At 40.5% G+C, this 21,519-nt stretch overlaps 1 protein-coding gene across 4 annotated transcripts in view; it reads right to left on the minus strand.

Annotated features, from left to right (window-relative positions):
* Nucleotides 1–21,519, minus strand: part of ntrk3b (neurotrophic tyrosine kinase, receptor, type 3b) — a 352,741-nt gene that overhangs the window by 17,593 nt on the left and 313,629 nt on the right. For all 4 annotated transcript variants that reach the window (XM_074666174.1, XM_074666172.1, XM_074666173.1 and 1 more), the window contains one exon: nucleotides 17,746–17,989. In XM_074666174.1, the coding sequence (XP_074522275.1) occupies nucleotides 17,746–17,989 (244 nt within the window). The remainder of the gene's footprint in view (nucleotides 1–17,745; nucleotides 17,990–21,519) is intronic.

A 21,519-nucleotide genomic window follows, 5' to 3' on the forward strand; every position in this document is an offset into this window, starting at 1 on the left:
CCAGAAAGCTGCTCTTTCCCAGCGTATTTTTCAGAGCGTCCGCCGGTTTGTACACTTCATCAGATTCTGCTGCTGAGCATGAGGTTCCTGTTTGTTCACCTTTGATTATCCTTCATGTGTAACTTTCTCTGAAGGTCTGGACTGGTTTGCTGGTTTGGTTTTTTTGTGTTGGTGACTGTCACCAGCTGTGTTGTAGCCCTCACTTCTCAACAACTTTTTGAAATGTATGAGAAAAATATTAATCTGTGGTGAAGCAAAAGTGATGCTAAAAATATATATATATATCTTGACTAAGGATGTTCCATTTAAGTTTATTTACTTTTATTTTCCTTTTCCTGCTGAACCGTGATGCTTATTTCCTGTACTGATAACAAACATGTTTTTATTTTGAAAATGTGCCAAGTCACTTCCACTGGACTGTAAAGTTATGGTAGTGTGGCACCCTCACCTATGGTCATGAGCTTTGGGTAGTAAGATCAGAAGTAGAGATGGGCATATCGATCCAAATATTGATCATATCGATACCAACATTGGTATCCATATCGAATAATACTAGTGTAAAAAGATACATACTCTCGTTCAATTTTTTTCTCCTGCTTGCGCTGACTGCTGCAGTTTTATTAACGTGGTGACCTGACTATATCTATGTCTGTTATTATACTGTGTCTTCGACTCTGTACCTCAAAAATATTTTGTATTAATTTTACCTTTTTTGGGCTTTATTTTCTTGAGAAAGAATTCCACACAAAACAATGCTTTGGGGAAAATTTCTTTTGATACCATTCTATTGTTTCTGGACATAAATGTTTATCATGACACTAAAGTTTTTTTTGTAGTCACATTTAAACTTTGCCCCAATTCTGTCCTAGGTTTCAACAACATAATCAAAAGAAAAATCACACAAACACCTTAAGGTCAGCAGTTTGATGATACATTAACCTTAAATATTAACAAGTATCAGCATCAGTATCTGTGTCGGTATTGGTGATACTGACCCTGTATTTACTTGTTATCCGATCGATACCAAAATTCACAGTATTGCCCGCCTCTAATCAGAAGACAGAGATCATGTACAATCTGTCTTTTGTTACCATCGACTGTGTGGTCTTTAAATGTGTAAAGGTTTGAAGAATCCTATAATGTGTATCAACCTTTATATATCAGGTTAAAATCTTTTAGTTTAAAACTTTGTCACTACAGACCCTCGTAAAGAATTAAGCAAACAGTCTGACTATTCAAACCATGTCTAACTGTCTGTCTAGACTTGTATGACCAGAATCCTTCTTGGCATTAAGAAACTCTCAGAGTTGGATTATTCTATGTGAAAGGTTTTTCTACGTGAGGTTTAGGACTTAGGACGCGGTCACACTGGCCAATCGTGTCGTGCCTAAGCACTCTTCAGCTGTAAAGCACGTTTGGAATGGCCAGTGTGACCGCAACTGTGCCAAGATCAAGCACGATTCCCTTTCGTGCTTCGGCACGCTTCGAAGAGGTGGGCTTCGGCACGGTTTACTTCATGCACGAGCACAAGCACGCGGACAGCGCGTGCGATCCATTATGTATAGTCACATAAAGTCACGAGCGCATCCCTCGACGATCATTTTAAACAAAGCGGGGTTAATATAAGTCCAAAAGTCTCTAAAGTTGTGGCAGTGCTCTCTGTGTCTCATTGTGCTGACTCTGATGAGATCGTATGACGAAGGCGGGCCGTGCGCGTGTCTGATATCCGCTAAAGTCTGGTTCATATAGGGGTAGTGTGACCGCCGGCCGTACTCTCCAGCTGGGGAACAGCGCTGCAGGGAGGCAATCGTGCTCTTAATGACTCCTCTGCATTAGAACATTTTGGAGAGATATCTGAATTTTATCAAAGTGTAACTCAATGTTCCTCTTCACTGACCTCATGTCAGCAGAGAGGGCAGCTAAAGCCACACTGTCTCAATTTTACAAAGACTGATGACAACAGCTGCAGAAGGCTGCAGGGTGGTCAAATAAGGTGAAGTTAACTCTGAAAACACAGGACTCAAAATAACTTTAAGGCTTTATGTAAAATTCAGGGGACCCAAGACAGTACCTCAAAGAAGTGTGTCATAAATGGTTAATGAGACTTGTTGTGACTTCCTCGATGCAAACTTTCTTCAAGGAACCAGACCACTGGGTTCCAACCAGACCATCTCACAGGAAAATTCTCTCGATACTGAAGCTTGACGATGTTTCGAAGCGTTTTCAGCTACTTTGGACCTTGGAGCACCTGTGAGTAACTTCTACCATCCAGTCTCTTAAAGGAGTTGATAAATGCAGAACATTTACAGCACAAGGCTGCATGCTTTTCTTACATTTAACAAAATCAATATTCACACATATGGCCTGAAGGTCAACAAGACCATTAGAGACGGTTGTATACAACAGCTCTGATTTGCTGACGCTGAATGAAAATCACACTCCATTAACTTTGGGAATGTCTAACTTTTGGTCTGTGTGGTGTTTCAGCAGAAAAAAAATGAAGGGCATCAATTCACGTCCACGGAAAGATACAAGAAATGTTCACAACAAGTTATTTATAATAAGCAGAGGCAAGTTCTAATTGGGTGACATGTGATTGGTCTTCCCAAAATCTTGCACTGTGATTTGTTATTTGCTCAGGCAGATGTGTTGATATCAGTTGGGCTGTTAAACAGAAAGGCAGCTAGGGATTTACCAGGCATTTCCTGTCAATACAGTTTAAACTGTTCAGACAAACTCACAAAGCTTTTGAAGTGCTCAAAGATTTCAGCTAAGAAATTTCTATACCACCACCTGGTGATTCTATTTCCTCAAGTAAAAGAGATACACAGGAATGCAACATCTGGGATGCATCATCGTAAATAGATGGTAAAGATAAGATTTGTGGGCATAGAAAGGTAAATCGTTTAAATGTGTGTAAACAAAATTTTATGCTAACCCTGTAGAGGTCAGTTGCCCCAGTCTGGCCACCAGTCAAAAGCAGTCTCAGCCTGCCCCTGATGAAAGATACTTTTATTTTTCACTAGGAAAAGTGCATTGATTTACAACACTTCCAATGTTGGGAGTTTAGCTCTACAGCCTGGTTTATACTTCTGCTCTGATCCTGCAAACAGAGTCATTAGCTCTACATTCCTCTGCGTCAATTTGTCTTCGTCACTCTGCAGCGCTCCTCCGAAACACAAGAGGGCAGCGTCATCTGTATTAAAGTCAGATTACCTTTTTCTGGTCTTTCTGTTTTCTGGTTTTTCAGTGATTTTGAGCACACAAGGAAGGGTTACTCACACCTACAGCGTAGAGTATGCTGTTGATTTAAAGCAAAATTATAAACCAGGCTCAAATTAGCATCGGTGGGGCCCTCCGAGTAAGTGGTGTACTGTTCCTAACTTTTATTGTTAGCATTACAGGAACTGGATTCTCTAGAGTTTGTTACAGGTGCATTATATGAAACTTACTGGAAGTTACTTCATGGACGTAAGGACACATATATGGAATATTTTTGCTCGATGTGATTTGTCTTCGTCTTTCACAGCATCCTCAGCTTATAAAAGCTTAGTATTTCCGTAAATTCATCTGAGAGTCTACACACAGTTTGCTGAGCACAAGCTTTTTTTCTGATTCACATTAATACATTAACACACATTTACCTCAGAGCAACCCGCTCCGACCAGTCTTCTTCTAATCCCACCAGGGGTTAAGTGCTTCGCTCAGCTGCAGCTCTGTGTAGAGTTGTAAAGTGAGGAGAAAGCACTTTTGTGTCCTGGATCCTGTAGTCACATTTCTGATTTTCCACCAGTAACCCAAAGGCAACAGCAGTATTAGCAGGATCCCTGAAGCTAAAGCATCAATTCCCCCCCTAATTTCTTAGAACTCCACCCCAATGACTCACTCTCACCTGAATCCTAGACTAAACAAATATGAGCCACTGTAAATCTGCTAGACAATGAAGCTATTGTTTTTTCTCTGATAAAAAAGTAATTAAGGTAAACACAAGTTTGAAATGTGGTTCAGGTAAGGTGCCCTTTCTTTGCTGCTTTCTTTCTACATCTTGAACACACAATTTACCGACAGAGTGAAGTTTGTGGTGGCAAAGAGAGAGGCAGTAGTTTCCCTCCCATTTACCCTCAACCTCATTTGCAAGGGTTCTTCTGAAAGCTAATGACCAAATGAACACTGACTTATAGCCCACCTGGTCTCATTAGACATGCCACGTTTTAGAATTGTACACAACATTAAGCCAATATTGATGCAGGGACCAGCAGCTCCCATTGTGTAAAACCTGTGGGCCGAGCCAAGCTAGGTGGGCCGAGCGAGGTGAAGGAGTGGGTGAGGGGCTGTGTACCAATCTGTCCCCCCTGTGGAGCTTTATACAGATTAAACAAAATTAATTAAGTTCCTGTTAGTCTAAATGACTTATCTGTGGTCCACCCAGCCCATTGCACGCAAGGCTGAACCTCATCAGATGCATGCTAATGATTCAACCGCTGCTGCTGCTGTGGCAAGGGGCATTAAAACTGGCTGACTCTCCGCTTCCCAAATGATTGCGTGCTATCACCTTGGGTTTCTGTGACAAGGCCATGGCAATTAGCTGGGAACACGGGGGTAGAAGAGAAAGAAAAGGCTGAACACATAATAAAAATAAAATAATTGCTCCTGTAATTATCCTCATCTTTCTCACTCAATGTCACATGGAGAAGCTGGCAATACTCTGCGGGGAGTGAGGAATGAGTCTGGGGCTTCTTTCTGTTGCTGTGTAAACTGGATTAGTGCTCTGCCTGTCCCACCGTGGCAGGGGAGTGATTGGATTAACGGCATGGAGAGCACAGCAGCATGGCAGGGGGATAGATTACCGGCCCAGTTGGGCTCATCGATGGGCGCTCCACGGCCTGCAGGGAGCCCTGGGAGGCCCCAGACATCTCAAAGGGCCCCGATAACCATCTTTACATTCTCTCACCCTCCTCTAAGCGCGCAGCTATCTCTGCTCTCCCGGCTCAAACAGCAGCGAACATAAGTTCACTTTGAGGGCCTATGATGTCCATTAGGTTTCTACCTGCTGTGCTGCTGCCATGAAGAGATAAAGTGGTATCTACCGTGGCTGCTGCATGCCGGTAGGTGGTGAAACTTTCAGAGGAATGCCAGAAACACACATGGACACGCACTAACTCCACTACTGCTGTCTTGCAATTTTGCTTCCACATTTACAGTATTTAGCTCTGCAGACCAGCTTGGGCTGACAATGTGCAGATAGGTGTTTTCTCAGTATTACTGCTGACTTTGTAACTACACTCTGAATATTAAATCACAAGCAGTGCAGCCCTCCAACACTGCTAAATTATATGTCTTGTGGAAAAATATGCTGAATGGATTAGCCAGGATCACAGGACAGAAAATTTCCTTGAAAGTAAATTTAATAATTTGCGTCCAACAAAAAAAAGTTGGTGACAGTGTGTCATTTTGGTAATCAAACTGTTTTGGTTTTCTGTTGTGCTAGCGCTATTTAAACTCGTGATGATGTGTCCATTTGCTTTGTTTGGCACTTTGGGATGTATCTTTAAATAAAAGAAATAAAACTACATCCTATAAGACTAACATTAGCCCATGATTTCAAGCACAGGGTGTACTTTAGACCATCTCCTGTGTGTCCAACTGCACTCGGTGACTCATCTCACTCTAAAGACATATAACCCAGCCTTTTGTTCCCTGCTCATAAAAAGGCAGCTGCTGCAAGTCAGAGGTGATTTTCCTTCTTCGACTGAGGAGTCAAGCATCTATAAGAGCAGCAGGAACTGACCAAACCTCCCCAAAGTACATCTGTAGCTATAAAACACCTAAAAGGTGTGACAATGAGAAATGCAGCTGCTGTCACATGGTAAGTGACGTTTCTTTTGACCAATCAACAGTCTGCAGTGTTGTTGCTCCACCCTCTGAGAGCAGATCGGTTCAGTCTGGCACCCCTACGAAAGGGTCCCAAAAAGTGAGGTGGCTCGTCTCGGTTATTTGGGGATCTGTCTCGGGATAAGTCAGTGGAAACGCCACAAAATGCGTGACATAAAGACAAACTGAACCGGTCTGCTTGGTGGAAACGCAGCTTTGATGTGTTTACGCACACACTTTGCAGACTTGTTCATTTTTAAGGTGCTGATGTAAAGTTTTGCACGCCCATTTGGCACAGATGACTTTACTGCTGGGCTAGCCCGCTGCAGCTGTTAATTCTGCCTCTGTACATCACATTAGATCAATTAAAACTTTTCCCTAATTCCACCAAGCGGTTCAGTGCGGTTTTGTCTCAACCTGTTGGGTCTGGTGCACATTTTACAGCATTTCCATTGACTAAAACTGGGACAGGTCCCCAAACTATCAACTTGTACCATCCCACTTTCCAGTACTCTTCTGTTGGGGTGCCAGACAGACCGATCCAACCCCAGAAGGTAGTACTAGAAACTCTGCAGTCCATTGACCAGTCGATATTATAGTTACTAAACTTGGGACAGTGGCTGCTGATGTACATAGCTGACACAGCTATCGGCATCAGGCTTACACACCCCCTACCAAGAGAGGCACGGTTGGCTTTGGAAATGCAAATGGGATCCGGCTTTACCGATCCAACCTGTACCAAACTGTACTGATTCATATCATATCGCTTGGTGGAAACAGGACTTTGGTTGAATCAGCAATTCCTTCACGTCAAATGCCATTGTTAAGCTTCTAACCTCCACATTGGTAACTCATGGGTGATTTTACTACTACTCAATGCTAGGCTGTTGGTAACAGCTTACTAATCAACTAGGGTTTTGTATACACATTATATATGTACTATTTTCATCCAACTCCCTGAAAGTCAGTGAGCCAACACGTCTCTGTAAAGGTTGAACATGCTCTTGAAGGTGGTAAAAAGTGCAGCTCTGTCTCTCAGGTCCTCCAGAGCCAGACTCCCTCTGAGGGCCACGATAGTATCTCCTCCGCTTTTATATCATGTTAGACGCGACCAGCACTCCAAGAAAAGGAGAAACATTTTTACCAAACCCAGGGGATGAGGCAGAATATTTTTTTCCTCCCTCTCATGCAGCAGTAATAAATATGGCCTGTGTACTCATTAGCACCAGGCTGCATACAGTTTTGAGGAGCTTGTGCTTGATAAATAATGCAGCAGAGGAGTGTCTGTTTGATCCTTGAAACAGAAGAAACCTGGGGACCGTTTTACTTCAAAGCAGAGCAGTGCAGGTAAGCAGAGACATCCTGGCAGAGTCACAAAGAACACCAAGTCCTTGAAAACTAAGTCATTAGATTATAACAGTGGTGCCCTGTTTGATCAACATTAGCTCCTGGTTTAAAAAGCAGATTCTGACTTAAAACTATTTAGCTCTCTTTCTCAAACGATAATCTCTTCTGCCTCTTTCTACTTGGATTATTGTTTTTAGACTCATGCTTTATTTTTCTCAACACACATCACTCCACTCATTAAAATAAAGAAGAAGAAAACACCCTGGCACTGTTAGAAGTCAACCCTAACAATGTATCAAGGGTCTGGAGAAAAGCTGGAGGAATTTAATATTTTTTTCCTAAAATGTAGAAAATAGAAGTCCATAAATCTTCCCCCTGACAGGAGCCTCTGTGTCACTTTTCATAATTCCTCTGTAATGAGCTCTTTTTAGACCTTTTCTTTAACACAACCTGCGTCAAACCGAGCAGTCTACCTGCCACCACAAATAAAACCGTCTGAAGTCAGAGAAATAAACAGAAAAGTAATGATTTGCCAGTGAAGACACTGTTTGATAGGTATATGGAATAATGTTATTGTGATGATATTACAACTATCTTCAAATCCTTACCATCTCAGAATCAATTTACTCTATAATCTCATGAATGAAAACACTGGAAATGTTGTAATAAATCTTCTAAAATCTGACTTGTTACTGCATCACTCTGCCAAATATACACAGGCAACATAAATAAAAAAATGAATCTTAATGTGGGAAGTTTCCTTGTTTGACTTCAGAGATTTTCTCTTTTTCTGAGCAGAATCCAAAGATGTTTTGATCTTTTGATCAGCGGTATAAATAAACTGAAGGGTCTTTAAATAAATGATAACTAAATCAGTCAAACTTCATGGTTGTGCTTGTTTTGATATTTTGCTTCAACTGTTATGTAAAATTTACAAATTGAAGATACTATGAGGAGGATCTGTTTTAGTTGGACTGTCTCACCACCTTCTGACACTGTCGTAAATTACCACGTGTCAGTCTGGCGTGTCTTTGTTTTGGAATTAAATGGAGATCAGATCGAAACAAATTTCCTTTTTTTCAAGACAACTTTTCACTAGATACAATGTGCCAAGGTATGGTATTTATCAGTACAGTTGCGTAGCAGTTTGAAACGTGACATCAAGCAAATATTAGCCAACTGTATGTAGTGCTAACGGCAGCCCTGTGCTCTGACACATCTGTAGGCTAACATGACAACAAGTAAACACTGTCAGTTCGTAAGTAGTTTAGTAGCTGTTTATATTTCGCGCCCCTGACAGCCTAGTGCTTTAACACATATCCATAATGTGTAACGTCAGTAAATCCTGGTTATGTCCTGCCAGTCATCTACCAAGCAGAGCTAATGTAACCTCACTCTTCATTTTATTGATAGACTCTCAAGTTTGAACAGACCACTGCAGAATAACTGCTGACTGTGGGTTGGAACGAACATTAACACAAACAGATTAGCCCCTGTGTTAAAGAGTTATACAGCAGGCTAATTAGCCTTTAGCTCGGGCTGTATAACTCTCCCTTTTAAAATAACCTGTAACCTCAAATTGGAGCTGATAATCTCATTTTAAAGTGTGGATTAAAATCAGGTATCTAGAAGAAAGACTTTTGCAAGACCACTTTCAAACTCCTCACAGCTCCTTTAAACAGTCATCCCAATTTAGAATAGACTGAAGATAGAGTTTTGGTATGTCATTAATGGAGAAAAGAAGTTACCCCACAAAGGATGAAAGTGTTGTTACAGTTTAGAACAATATGGCGTTAAAAGTATCTCTGGGACGTATATTCCTTAACGGTAAACTTACATAAAAATATGAATACTGTCTTACTCCCTTATGGTAGCTTCTGTTTGGAGTTCATTTTAGCGCCTCCTGTGGACAAAGTTGAGTCTTTTTGCTGATTCTGTCATGTGTATGAGTTAAAAGTGTTGTATATGGTTGACAAATGTCAACCTACTGAAAATCCTGTGTCAATCTTTGTAATTCTGTTGTCAAAATAAAAAGGTCTGATTTGGATGTATGTGGCTATTCTATCCTCATCTGGTAACAAGAGTTAATATCATCTAAGACAACTACAAACAAATGTTTAACCACATTCTTTTGACTTTGTTTATGTTTGTAGGATTCACAAAGGTACTAATATAGATGTGGGTTTGTTTTTTTTTAATAAGCTCAAAAGGCCTCACTGGGGCTATGAACTGCTGAGGGAGCAGCCAGCTCCGACTGTACGCTACTGCAACATCTCTCTTGAGCAACAGTTATCACAGGATGGGCAGCAGCATGACTCAGTCACACTTTGAGAAACCATTGGGGTTTTGACTTGTTTGTGTTTTCTACCTCCTCACAATCATCTACAGACAGCTTCTCCTCCACATAATGTCATTGTGAAACAGCAGACTACAGGCTGCCAGATGAACATCCTTTTGATTGTGTTGACTTTGTTTTCTTTTTGCATCCGAGGTCAGTTAAGGGGACTCTGACTCAACAGTCAAGCAGTTAATCAATCAATATTTTTCCAGTACAAGACTATACTGTCTTCATGTTGCATTATTTCAAAGATCTAACATTAAAACAGAATTATGTCCCCTCTTTTTAACCACAATGAGCAGAGCTCTTTGCAGAATCCGGCATGTAGCATGGGCAAAAAAAGCTGGCTTGAAACTGGCAAAAATCTTGAGCAGAACCAGACTCATGCTGAACAACCATCTGCTGAGGCTGTGCTGATACAGATCCCGTTCAAAAGGTAAAGGGAACAGCCAAACAGAAGAATCTGGGTCTGAGGAATGGACCCAAATGAAGCATCAAGACTTGCAGCGTTGCAGACTCCTTACGGAGCATCACTCATGAATGTTGTACAAGTGCAGCTAGGTGTGTAATTTAAAGAGAGAGAAAAAAAAAGAAAAACTGTCAGGAGGCATGAAACGTACATCAGTGTTTTTATTCCAGGTTTCTCTGTTCTGTATTCAAGAAGAGTTGCAATATGTAGAAGCCTGTCATTACACCGGCAGGATATAATACACCTGCTAATGATATTTGAGAAGATTGACAGAGACCCTGAATGAGCCTTTCCATCTGCCCTGAGACATTTCCTCTTTGCACCTTTAATGCAAAGGCCCCTTTTCAAGCATTCACTGTCATTCATACCTAAACATGCATAATTCAGTGCTCCATCCCTGAACTCAGAAAACATTACCTGATATATAGCGAGGCAGCTGAATAAAACACCTACATAGCAGTCACCTGTGCTGCTGTTGGCCTGTGCAGGCTCTGCAGTTGTCTCTTTTGAAACAACACAAAGGTGTATTCAGCGCAGGCGGAGTGGGAGGATGTGACAGATGGATGTGATTTAGGACAATATTCATCTCTTTCTTGAAGTTGTTCCCTCCTGCTGCAAAGTGTCTCGGGAGTCCCCGAGGGCAACGAGCGTCAATACGACTAGTCAGCGATGGGAGGATTGTGTTCTTGGCAGGGAGCAGCTATTTATAATCACTCGACACAACGAAAGTGTCCAATACTGTTAGGAGCTCCTTATCTCTCAGCTCTGTCAATATTCCTCTGTGTAGGCGGGCAGTGATGCTATCTCCACGTACCAAACAGCAGCTTCACACGCGGCACCGAGCACACGCACACACACGTTCATGCTTACACAAAATCCTGTGTTCAAACTATGCTTCTTCTCTTAACAAAGCATTTCTCTGGTTCCTGCCTAATGCAACACTGCTTTTTTCCCCCTTCCCGCTCTGGTGTGCGTATTTGTGTGTGCATGCTGTACAACTAAATTATTCAATAAATTATTCAAGCGTCTAAACTTTCCTCAATAAATTCACCAGAGTTTGGTAGAAGGAACTAACATTTGACTGAAAAAGTTCCCTCAGACTGACTCATTTCTCTCTAACAAACTGTTGCTGCAGGGGAAATCAATCCTGTCTTCCTCATATATCAGGAGAGATCAAAATCAAAACCTGTTTTTGGTTTAATGTGACAAACAAGCACATATTTTGGAAAGTGAATAAGCTGATTTCAAGCAAATTTTGAATCCATTTTTTTACAACTTCTTCCTGTATTCCTCAGCTACCTCCATTAGGACGGTCCATTTTCCTGTGCTTTCCTCTGCTAGCTTCAAAGTTAGCCGGGCCAGAGTGAAGAGCCACCAGCTGCTTCCCTTCACCTGTCATTGTGGAGTGTAATGTGCTTGGAGGCCCACCTTTAGCTCGGGTTAGCACACATACCCTGACCAGCCAGCATGAGTCTTTATTGCAGTGTCAAGGACATGATCCCTTTCTGGCTTCCCACTTATGAATACTTGGCACACAGTCCTGGACTGAAGCTGGGCCCCTGCAGAGGTAGGTGAGAACGTTTACCCCAGTCTCTTGACACTACATTATTTATATACTGTATCTAGAAGACCCAGCACAAACAGCTTTCTGGTCCCCTCTTGGGTCTTAGATAGAATAAACTCTCTCTCAAATCCTCTCCGTCCATCCTTTGCCAGAACGGTTCACTCCTGTAAATTAGGTTTATAATTGTCCAGACAAGAACAATCAGACAGACCATTTAATCTTTCAGCAGAGCGGTATATCCCTGCTAAACCAGCTGTGACTGGGTCTTCAGAGACCATTATATGAACTGTTCTTTAGGTGCAATTGAGGAAACACACGATTTGTCCACGAGCGTAATGTGCTTTGGGGCCCACCTTTTCACTCCAGTTAGATAATTGTGTATCATTTTGCTCACTGTTAGCCCTTTGATGAATGAACTATTAAAGCCTGTGTAAAGATTTTTTCTGAAGTGTTTTTATTCTTATCAGGGAAGCTAATTTGTGATTTTTTTTTGTTCAAATATTTGATCTTTGCTGATATGCCCACCCCAACATTAGAGATTAATGTAAAATTTAAAAAAAGTTGTGTTTTTTGGTAATTCCATTAATAATTATGTCTTCTTGACGCTTTGCAAAAAAAAAAAAAAAAAAAACAACAACTGTATTTTCACATATTTTGACTTTTTATATGAGAAAAACTTGGTGTTCATGCTATGATCTTCAGTAGACACATTGTTAATCGAACTGCTTAGTGTTTGAAACAAAATGCTCCAAAATAATAGATGCTACTTAAATGTTACTGTATATAATCATATGGTTTCACCTTTTGAGTTTTTGAAATAGAAGGATTTGCATGATATGCCAACAGGGGTCCATAAGTGTGGCTTTCTGGCGGTCATCATTATGTCAGAGAAAATTAACTTGCAGTTACAATGACTGACCACTGAATGAAGCTCAAAGGAGTGAAGCACCAGAGAGCACTCTAGAGGCTGGTATGCAGTTCTAGGTAACACTTTACTTTAGAGGTCCGCAAATTTCATCGCACTTAGGTAATAATAAGACAAAGTTTTTTTGACAACAAGGCCGTCAACTGTGCCTGGCTGGATTCTGTTTTACAGTGCCCCTGTACTCAAAGTGTCTATCACACTCAGGTAAGGCCAATTTACAACCCCACTCTTGGTGAATATCACGTCTGAAGCCCTCAGTTGTATCATGTAAAACATTATAGGCCTAATCATAAAGGTTTATCATTTTGCATGTGATCCCAGTTATGCATATCAACAAACTGGGTACTAAAAACCTTGGTGAAATTAAATAACAAATAGCTAACTATTAAATGCTTATTGGGAAATTGAATAATTCACTTAACATTTCAAAGGTAATTATCAAAGGAAACAATGGACAAAACATCTGTTTTCAAGAACTAAGCTGCTATTTATCACCTGCTTCTCTGGAAATAGCAGAAACGTTGGGACACTTCTAAAAACATTTTGTGGTGGGTTGTGATATAATTTCAAATAAATTATTTGCTAATCGTCACTTTTTCACCTTGCAATTTTGAGTAAATTTCAAAGAAACTGAAAAAAAGAAAAAACAAACAAACAGTGACCTACCAATTGTGACTCGCAACAATGAATTTAGACATTATTTTAAATAAGTTATGTGCTAATTTTAAAGAAATAAGAACAAACTTTGTCTTAGTACTACCTAAGTGTGATGGAATTTGTGAACCTCTAAAGTAAAGTTTAACCCAGTTTTATTATAGAGACTGTTTAATTTTGGAGAAGATGACTTTAAATGGCTGTCCACTCCAGTGAGCACTATTTACCCATCCATGCATCCATCACCTCTTGTAGTGTTTGGAGTTACAGTCACCAAACTATGCGCTGGGAGAACATGCACGCTTGCTACAAAGAGGCAAAAATTCAACCAACATGTGAATCATGACTCTAATTACTGCACCACCATGCAGCCCAGCCATGCCACAGAATATTTAGGTGTTTATATTAAAAATAAAGAAATGAGGAATTGAGACAAACACATGTTTTTGTTCTCAACTGTAAGCCTGTTCATTAATCATTTCTAAGTGGGACCTGATGGAATTGCCTCAAGTGGACATTCAAGACACTGCAGATATTTTTGCACTAAATTGGCTTGATTTTGCAACAGTCTTTAAACTGTAAGAAGACGACTAAATGATGCAACATTTGCAAAGCCAACATAGAAGATAAAAGGCCCAGGATCAGCCATAAAGCTGACCTACATGAAGCTCCCAGTGTCTACACGTTCAATTGTTTTCTCCTCAAAGAGCATGGAATGAGCGTTCAACACTGTAAGTGGAGCATTTACAGACCCTTGATGCTACATTCATGCACTTTTAGCGTTGAATATTATATTTCAGAACAGTAGCTGTAAAATTATCATACCAATAAGCCATGTCTCACAGTGTGAGGAAGGTCTTTGGTAGTCTGTGATTCAAACAGTTTCTAATGTTCAACACAAAAACAACAGCTGTGAAGCTGGTTTCAAACTAAAACAATGTTAGAGTTTATACATTTTAATTGTACATATGTTTGTGTCGTTGTTAAGTGTTATGTTGGGATTTAACACCCTCCCTGCACAGCTGCTCTGCCGTGATCAGAGATCTTTGAACAGAATTATGCACGACCGTTTTATTAAAGTCCAGAGTGTCGATTTTCTGTTCCCACTGAAATGTCCTCATTTACGACCTGACATTTCTCTCTCCACTGAGGGCCAAAACTCTCACAAAGGTTGGTCATAAAGACTTATAATCAAAAATTTCAACACTCTGCTCTAAACAACTAACACACACAAACACGCACACGCACACCTACCCACACACACTCAGAAATCCTGCCATATTTCCTTGACAACACGGACAAAATATTCAGATTTTAATAATACACATGCCTCACAGATGGTGTGCAGAGACAAGCTGGGTTCCAAACACTAAAGATGTCTCAACCGAATTTCCTTACAAACGATTTCACCAGTGCAGAGCTGGAGCACCCAGTATGACAGCGCTTCATAACAACTGGCATCACCTCCAGCTAAGACCGGACAGGCCCAGCTGTCATGCAGGGAAACAGAATCAGGTGCACCTAAAGCTGTTTCAGAGGAACAGACTGTCGAAGGGACCCAGATCTGTAGCAGACATCACTTCATAACATCCATTCACGTATTCCACAGAATGCTGGATTCTCCAGGCCAGCAGCCGCTGCTCTGGTTTGCTGCGTTCAGTGTAACTAATCGTGTTAAACAGTAGAAAAGACATGAATGGGGAGCTAGATAAACAAGCCTTCAAGCATCAGAGTGGAGGCTCTGCAGGCTCATCTCCATCCACAATGCCAAACCTCAGCATGCTCATGTGAGTGTATAGGGCTGGTGTGGGGCCCAGGGCTGCAGCTAACCCTCCACAGAAAAGAAATGATGGAAACAAAAACATAAACAGAAAATGACCCTAGAGAGAGCTGTGGTGGAGAAATATCTTTCTAGTTAGCAGCCCAGGAGGATTTATTTAAGGCTGTTTGGAGTCCAATTACAAGACGAGTCCAAAGCATTGTGAGCATCAACATCTTGTCTTGTGTGAATTGGACTGCTTGGTGCAACATGGACACTATACCAAAATTTACATATAGAGGCCCTTTGATAGCCAGAAAAAACTTGAAAACTACAAATTGCTTTTTTTTTATTACAATATCTTTCCTGAAACAATTTTTAGTCAAGAAAAAGTATTTACCACAGCCATTCCCCTCTGGTATCACAAAAAGAGCATGAAGCTGAAGTGCTGCATTTACAATGAGTCAGATAAATGAGAGTACAGTTGAAAAGTTAGTATAATGTTTTGATAAACAACAGTCAGCAGTGAAAATGTGGAGAGATACTGGCCAAATCTTCAAGTCAAAAACAATATAAGTTCCATAATCGTTAACAGGATTTGTTAACTTGACTTAAGCTTTGTCAAACAATGGCTAAAATTAGCATTCAGTAATTGACCTCATGATACACCTTTTAGTCAAAAAGGGACCAAAGATAGATTTAACTTTTGTTTCCTGTCACTGTAAAAAGTCAAAAGCTCACGATGTAAGACAGGAGTCTCCAACAGTTGGCTTTGACCTACCAGAAGCTCGCAGGCCCCCCAACAAGTAGCTCACCAAAGCAAATGAAAAGTATGAAAAAATACTAGAAAAATAAGAAAGAAAATGCAAAGAATCCATGCAAACTCTTCTTACTACAACTCTATATCCAACCTCCCTTTCCCCCACCCCACAGAGAATATCAGGCAATCACATTTGTTTTTGTGACGCCATTATCTGTCCTATGAGCGGTAGCTAGCGTGTGGACTCAGCAGCCAGTGGCTTTTGTTTTTGAACCAAATGTGAACTGATAACTTAATTTTTTTAAATTTAATTTTACTTTTACTGTAGCTAGTGAACAATCCGAAGATAAACAATGTGTGGACATCACAAACAAAAAACAAAATCAGACAATTTTCGAGGCCCTGGTTGACAGCTTGCTGTGTCAAATGTCATATCAAAGGTAAGCCTATAGTAAGGTGCTAAATATGTACCTGGCAAAATAAATAAATAAGGGGACTAGAAGTAGCTATCAACTTCTTTTATTCTCTGAAAGTAGCTCTCAAAAAAAAAAAAAAAAAAAAAAAAAAAGGTTGGAGACCCCTGGTGTAAGATATGACATTCATTCATAGCTGATGTATGCTAGAAATCAGTTTATCCTAGCAATGAATATCCTGCATTGCTAATTGGTTAACAAATATAGATGTGCAGATACACTTTTTTCACTGAATATCTCTGTATGGTTGGAGTGGGAGATGGGGATGTTTATTGTCTTTAACTCTGTCACTGGGTTAGTTTATATATTAATATGCCTTTATATTCAAAACTGGTTTTTGCCTTTGTAGTCCACACATTCACACAAACACATACACAAATGCACAATTATACACACATACACACTCAATGTACTAACAGCTTTCCTCCCTTTCAGCTATGTCCCATTGTGCTTCCTGCCTTTTCTCTTCGCCCTCCTGTGTCTGACCTTTGACAATATTTATCTAAAGTTCCCCAAATAATAAAACTTGTATTCTGAAAATTTTCACTTAATGTTGATTATCAAGTGATGTGATTATGGGTAAGTCTGTTTAGTGACATGGCTATACAGTTATAACAAAATGAGGGATGCACCGATCAGATCCTGGTATCGGGATTCGGCACAGATCCAGCCCCTCAAAGCTGGATCGGGTATTGTTGGGAAAGGATTGGTCCAAACTTGACACTGAGGCTAATCTATGGTTTAGTCTACAAGGTATAACATTTTGAAATCAAATAGTCATTTCAGTAAATTCTGAAGCATTTTTTAACCAAACTGCTTCAACATTTTCTTTTTGACACTTATAGTTTAAATGAATATTAACTTCAGAAATTCCATATGGAGTATTTTTTTTCTTTTACTTAAAAAAAATACCGGCTTTATCCCAAAGTAGGGCATGCAGGGTATTATTTAACACTGGTATCAGATCAGGATCAGCATTGGTCAAAACCCAAAGCCCAGCATCGGTATCGGGATCAGAAAAGTTGGGTCGGTGCATCCCTAACAAATGCAGAATAACAGTAACAGGGCTATTCAAGCCTAGTAGGAATTTTGCTTCTGCCTGTTCCTGTTCAGGGACCACTCAGTATATGATTGTTGACTTGTTCAAAGTGTTTCTGCTGAAAAATATGTTGTTATTTGTATTGTGACTGGATAAAATACCACTTCTACCAACCAGATGCACAATTCTTTCAACAGCAGTATGAGTGGGTTTAAATTTAACATGAACTTTCCAACAAATCAGTGCACAACAGGAGGGATGTACTGGAGGACCTCTGTCTCTCTGATCGCCTGCAGAGTGTTTGTCAGCCACTGCAGGTTATCAGACATGAAGAGAGGAGTAGAGGTAATATATGTGTACAGATCAAAAATCTAAAAATGCTCAGCCAAACCAGGCATCATCTTTTTGTGGTAAACACCAGTGTGTTTCTGTTTTTATCTTTAATCTTCAGATAATCTAAACACTCCGAGAGTGATCAGACAAGCAGAGTTCTGACAGCAAACAAGAAGAATATACAAAAATGAACGTATCCAGGCGAAGTCTTACCCTGTAGTAGTCACTGCTGTAGATATCTCTGGACATGCCGAAGTCTCCAATCTTGACCAGCAGGCCGTTACCCACTAGGCAGTTGCGGGTTGCCAGATCTCTGTGGACGAAGTGCTGTGAGGCCAGGTAGACCATGCCCGAGGCAATCTGGCTGGCAATGTGCAGCATCTGGGAAAGGCCCAGCTCTCCGTTGGACTGCAGAGGCTGGCCGTCGACCAGGATCATGGCATCTGGGCCGTGGGCTCTGAGTTACCAAAACAGGAAAAGGAAAAGAAAAATCAGCAAAAATAATTAATTGACCAATTAAATCAACTGATATTTTTCATGGAGCGCTGCCTAAACAGCAGCAGATATGGCCAGAGGAAGAACTGGCAGGATAAAAAAAATAAAAAGTAACAGTGACACAACCACCAAGGAAGTTATCATGGTAATATTTTCATTAATGCAGTAACACGGACACTTCTGTGACCAACACAAGCCTCTTAATGTTTCTTATTGCTTCCAAATTAAACCTCATTCTGAAAATTATTTAGTATTATCCTTTTAAAGTTTCACAATATCTCTCACAACTTCATTGAGATATCTGTAAACTGCCCTTACTGCTTGCAGCACAATTAAACTCTTATCCTGGCAGTAGTCATGTATTTTCTTCCCCATCGAGACCAATTTGTGTAATGAAGTGCTACTGTTTCAAAAAATTAAAAGATTACCTTTCACCTTAAAGCAGCTTCATTTACAGAGAAATATGCTCTGTGTCTGCACTCTTTAGGTGTATTAATTCTTGGCCTCTTCTATCAGTTCATGGTGGCCGAGCTTGCGTGATATCTGACACAACTGTCAACCTCTTACACCCCATTTCTATCTTTGGTCCAGCATTGCCTCAGCTTTAACAAATTCATGTGGGGCAAGGGGATTTAATTCTTCCCAAGTATCCAACTAAATGTAACATGACTCTAAGTCGGCACTGATGAGTAGCCGTTCCAACATACTGGTTTCAAGCATGCAGCAGGGCCAATTAAAAACATATAAGAAACAGTGGAACTGAGCAGACGTGGACGCTAGAATAGAAGAGCTTTTATCTCTGGTGCTGAAAGTTGGTGCAATCGTTCTCACTTGGTTCTGGTGCTGATTCACTTATTCCTTTATCTCTTATGTATAATCTGTACTTAATGGTCTCTATTTTCAACATAGGAAGTTGTATGTTTGTAGTCTGAGTCTGATATGTGTGTTTCAGTAAGCTTTAGTGTGTGAAGATAAAGAGTCCATGAGGATAGAAAGAAGTAGGAGTACAAACTACCATGACAACACTGCTCCTGTTGGAGGTATCCTAATGAGAGTTTATGGCAACGCTTTGTTTGAAGGGGTATGCAAAAGACTGACATGACACTGTCATAACTATGACGTGACATATGTCATTAAAGGTGGGTACACGCAACAGGATAATCGGGCTGATTTTTGTCCTGATCTACCCCATACGATCAAAGCCAGCAAAGGCCCGATTATCTGATGACATCATATGTGATTTTCCTGTGGTGTGGGGTGTGTTAAAAGTGATTTCTTCTGGTCAGCGCTGCTCGGTAGGCCTCTGATTAAGTGATCATAGACAATGAACATGTTTAATATTTTGGTCTAAAATTCCTGTAGTGTGTGGGGCGCTTTGAGAGGAGCCGAGCAGGTACAGCGTGTAATGTCACGCGTACCGGAGCAAAGCCAATCAAGACGTGAGCTGACTCAGCTGACTGACCGAAGAGGAAGTAAGAAATCTATCTGTACGACTTTAAACGACTGTACTCGCCTCCAACTCGCATTGTTATTCAAACAGCCCATATCCCTGCCGTCTCTACAACCTCTTCCATAAGCCCTTTTCTTTTGTGTGTTTTATTTTTTGAAATTCTAGTCTGAAAAAAAAAACAAAAAAAAAAACATCTGTGCTTTTTCCTTTATGTCCGTCATGTTTGTTTACAAAGAAGTTACGTTTGGAACATTGAGCGTGAAGAAGCTGAAGCTCTGCTGAAGAATCTGTCAGTGTGTGGTGGTGTCCTCAGAGTGCACACCACACACTGCAAGATCAGGGGAGAGAAATCTTGTGCGATCTGTCTTTTGTTTTCATCAAGTGTGTGCTCTCTAAATGTGTGAAGTTCTGGAGAATCCTGTAATGTGTACCATCCTTAAGATGAAGAAGGCTTCATACATATGAATGTTGTCATTAAGTGTCATTCGGTCATTTGTGGCACTTTTAATGTAATGTTGACACCGTGTGGGATGTCTTAATTAGGACAACTGGACATCAACCAATACAAAATAACCTGTCGATGTCTTTCTTGACTTTGTTGTTTTGTTTTTGTCAAGATATTAATTTACCATCATTTGACAGTGTGACAGCACTATATGAAATACTAATGAGTTGTCCAAAAAGTCTCACTTAACTTGAGGTTGAAGAAAACATGCATGATACTGTTATTATAGTGTTATGACTGCCAATGTCATCACCAACCACAAATAACAGGTTAATGTATTGCTAACAGATAATGCTAAATAGTTTCTGTAACTTTGATAATCAGGCCTGTTATGATATGTTCATAACAAGCTTTCATATTAAAGACATTGACAGGTTATTTTGTTTTGGTTAATTCGTGGGCGGCTGTGGCTGTGGTGGTGGAGTGGCCACCTCTCAATCGGAAGGTCGGGGGTTCGATTCGAGCTCCCACAGTCACATGTAGAAGTGTCCTTGAGCAAGACACTGAACCCCAAATTGCTGCCACTGTTGGTCAGTGGTGTGTGGATGGGTGTGAAAGTGGTAGATGAAAAAAAAAAAGAAAAAAAGATGGTTTCCAATAGAAACCTCTGACATCAGTGTTTAAGTGTGGTGTGGATGGGTGAGTTAGACTAGCAGTGTAAAGCGCTTTGAGTGGTCACAGAGACTAGCTATATAAGTACTGGTCCATTTACCAGTTACTGATGTCAAGTTGTTGTGACAAGGACAGTGTCAACTTTCCTTAAAAGTTCCTTAAATTGACCAAATGGCATTTAGTGGCAACATTCATAAGCATGTATGAAGCCTCCTTCATCTTAATGACAGATGTCATGGTTATGACAGTGCCATGTCAGTCTTATGTATACCCCTTCAAATAAAGGGTTACCAAGTTTATTTATGTCTACGAACACTAACAATGCATTGAGGAACACACTCTGATGTAAAATGCTTCAGAAATGTTTGATTCAGTCTTGACAAAGTTTGAATTTTAACGTTTGACACATCTGCATCACGATGGTGTTATTTTGGCAAACTTAAGGCCTGTTTACTGTAGGTAAATCAAAAGAAATGGTTCCAGGCTCATACCTCTAAAGTAAGCCAGATGGGAGCCCCTGTGCAGCTGATATTAAACATGTTGAGCTGAGACCTAGTTAAAAGAGTAGACGTAGCAGATGCCAGTGTCACATGGAGTAGGAAGTCTTGGCTGAAAGTCATTAAAAGCTAAATGCTGGCTTCACCTGAATTACTGGAAAGTTGGCACCCACTCCAAGAGGCACATATTGCAAAGCTTCATCAAACGATAATACACAATGATGGGTTAAGAGATTGCTTATTACCACTCTCTCCGTGGTGATTATTGTTTTGGCATTTTCATGACCTAAGCAATCTTGAAACCAATCATCTGTAATCTATTATGAAGATGGAGCCTCTTATCCCATGGACAAATTTACAGCCTGATAGCTACACCAACAGCTATTGTTTGGTAAATTCAGAGGCAGTATAAAGTGGGCGTTGTGGGC

Source organism: Halichoeres trimaculatus, unplaced genomic scaffold (assembly GCF_033239565.1).
Source record: "Halichoeres trimaculatus isolate MK-OKI-2021-1 unplaced genomic scaffold, fHalTri1.1 fHalTri1_scaffold_3, whole genome shotgun sequence".
Lineage (NCBI taxonomy): Eukaryota > Metazoa > Chordata > Actinopteri > Labriformes > Labridae > Halichoeres > Halichoeres trimaculatus.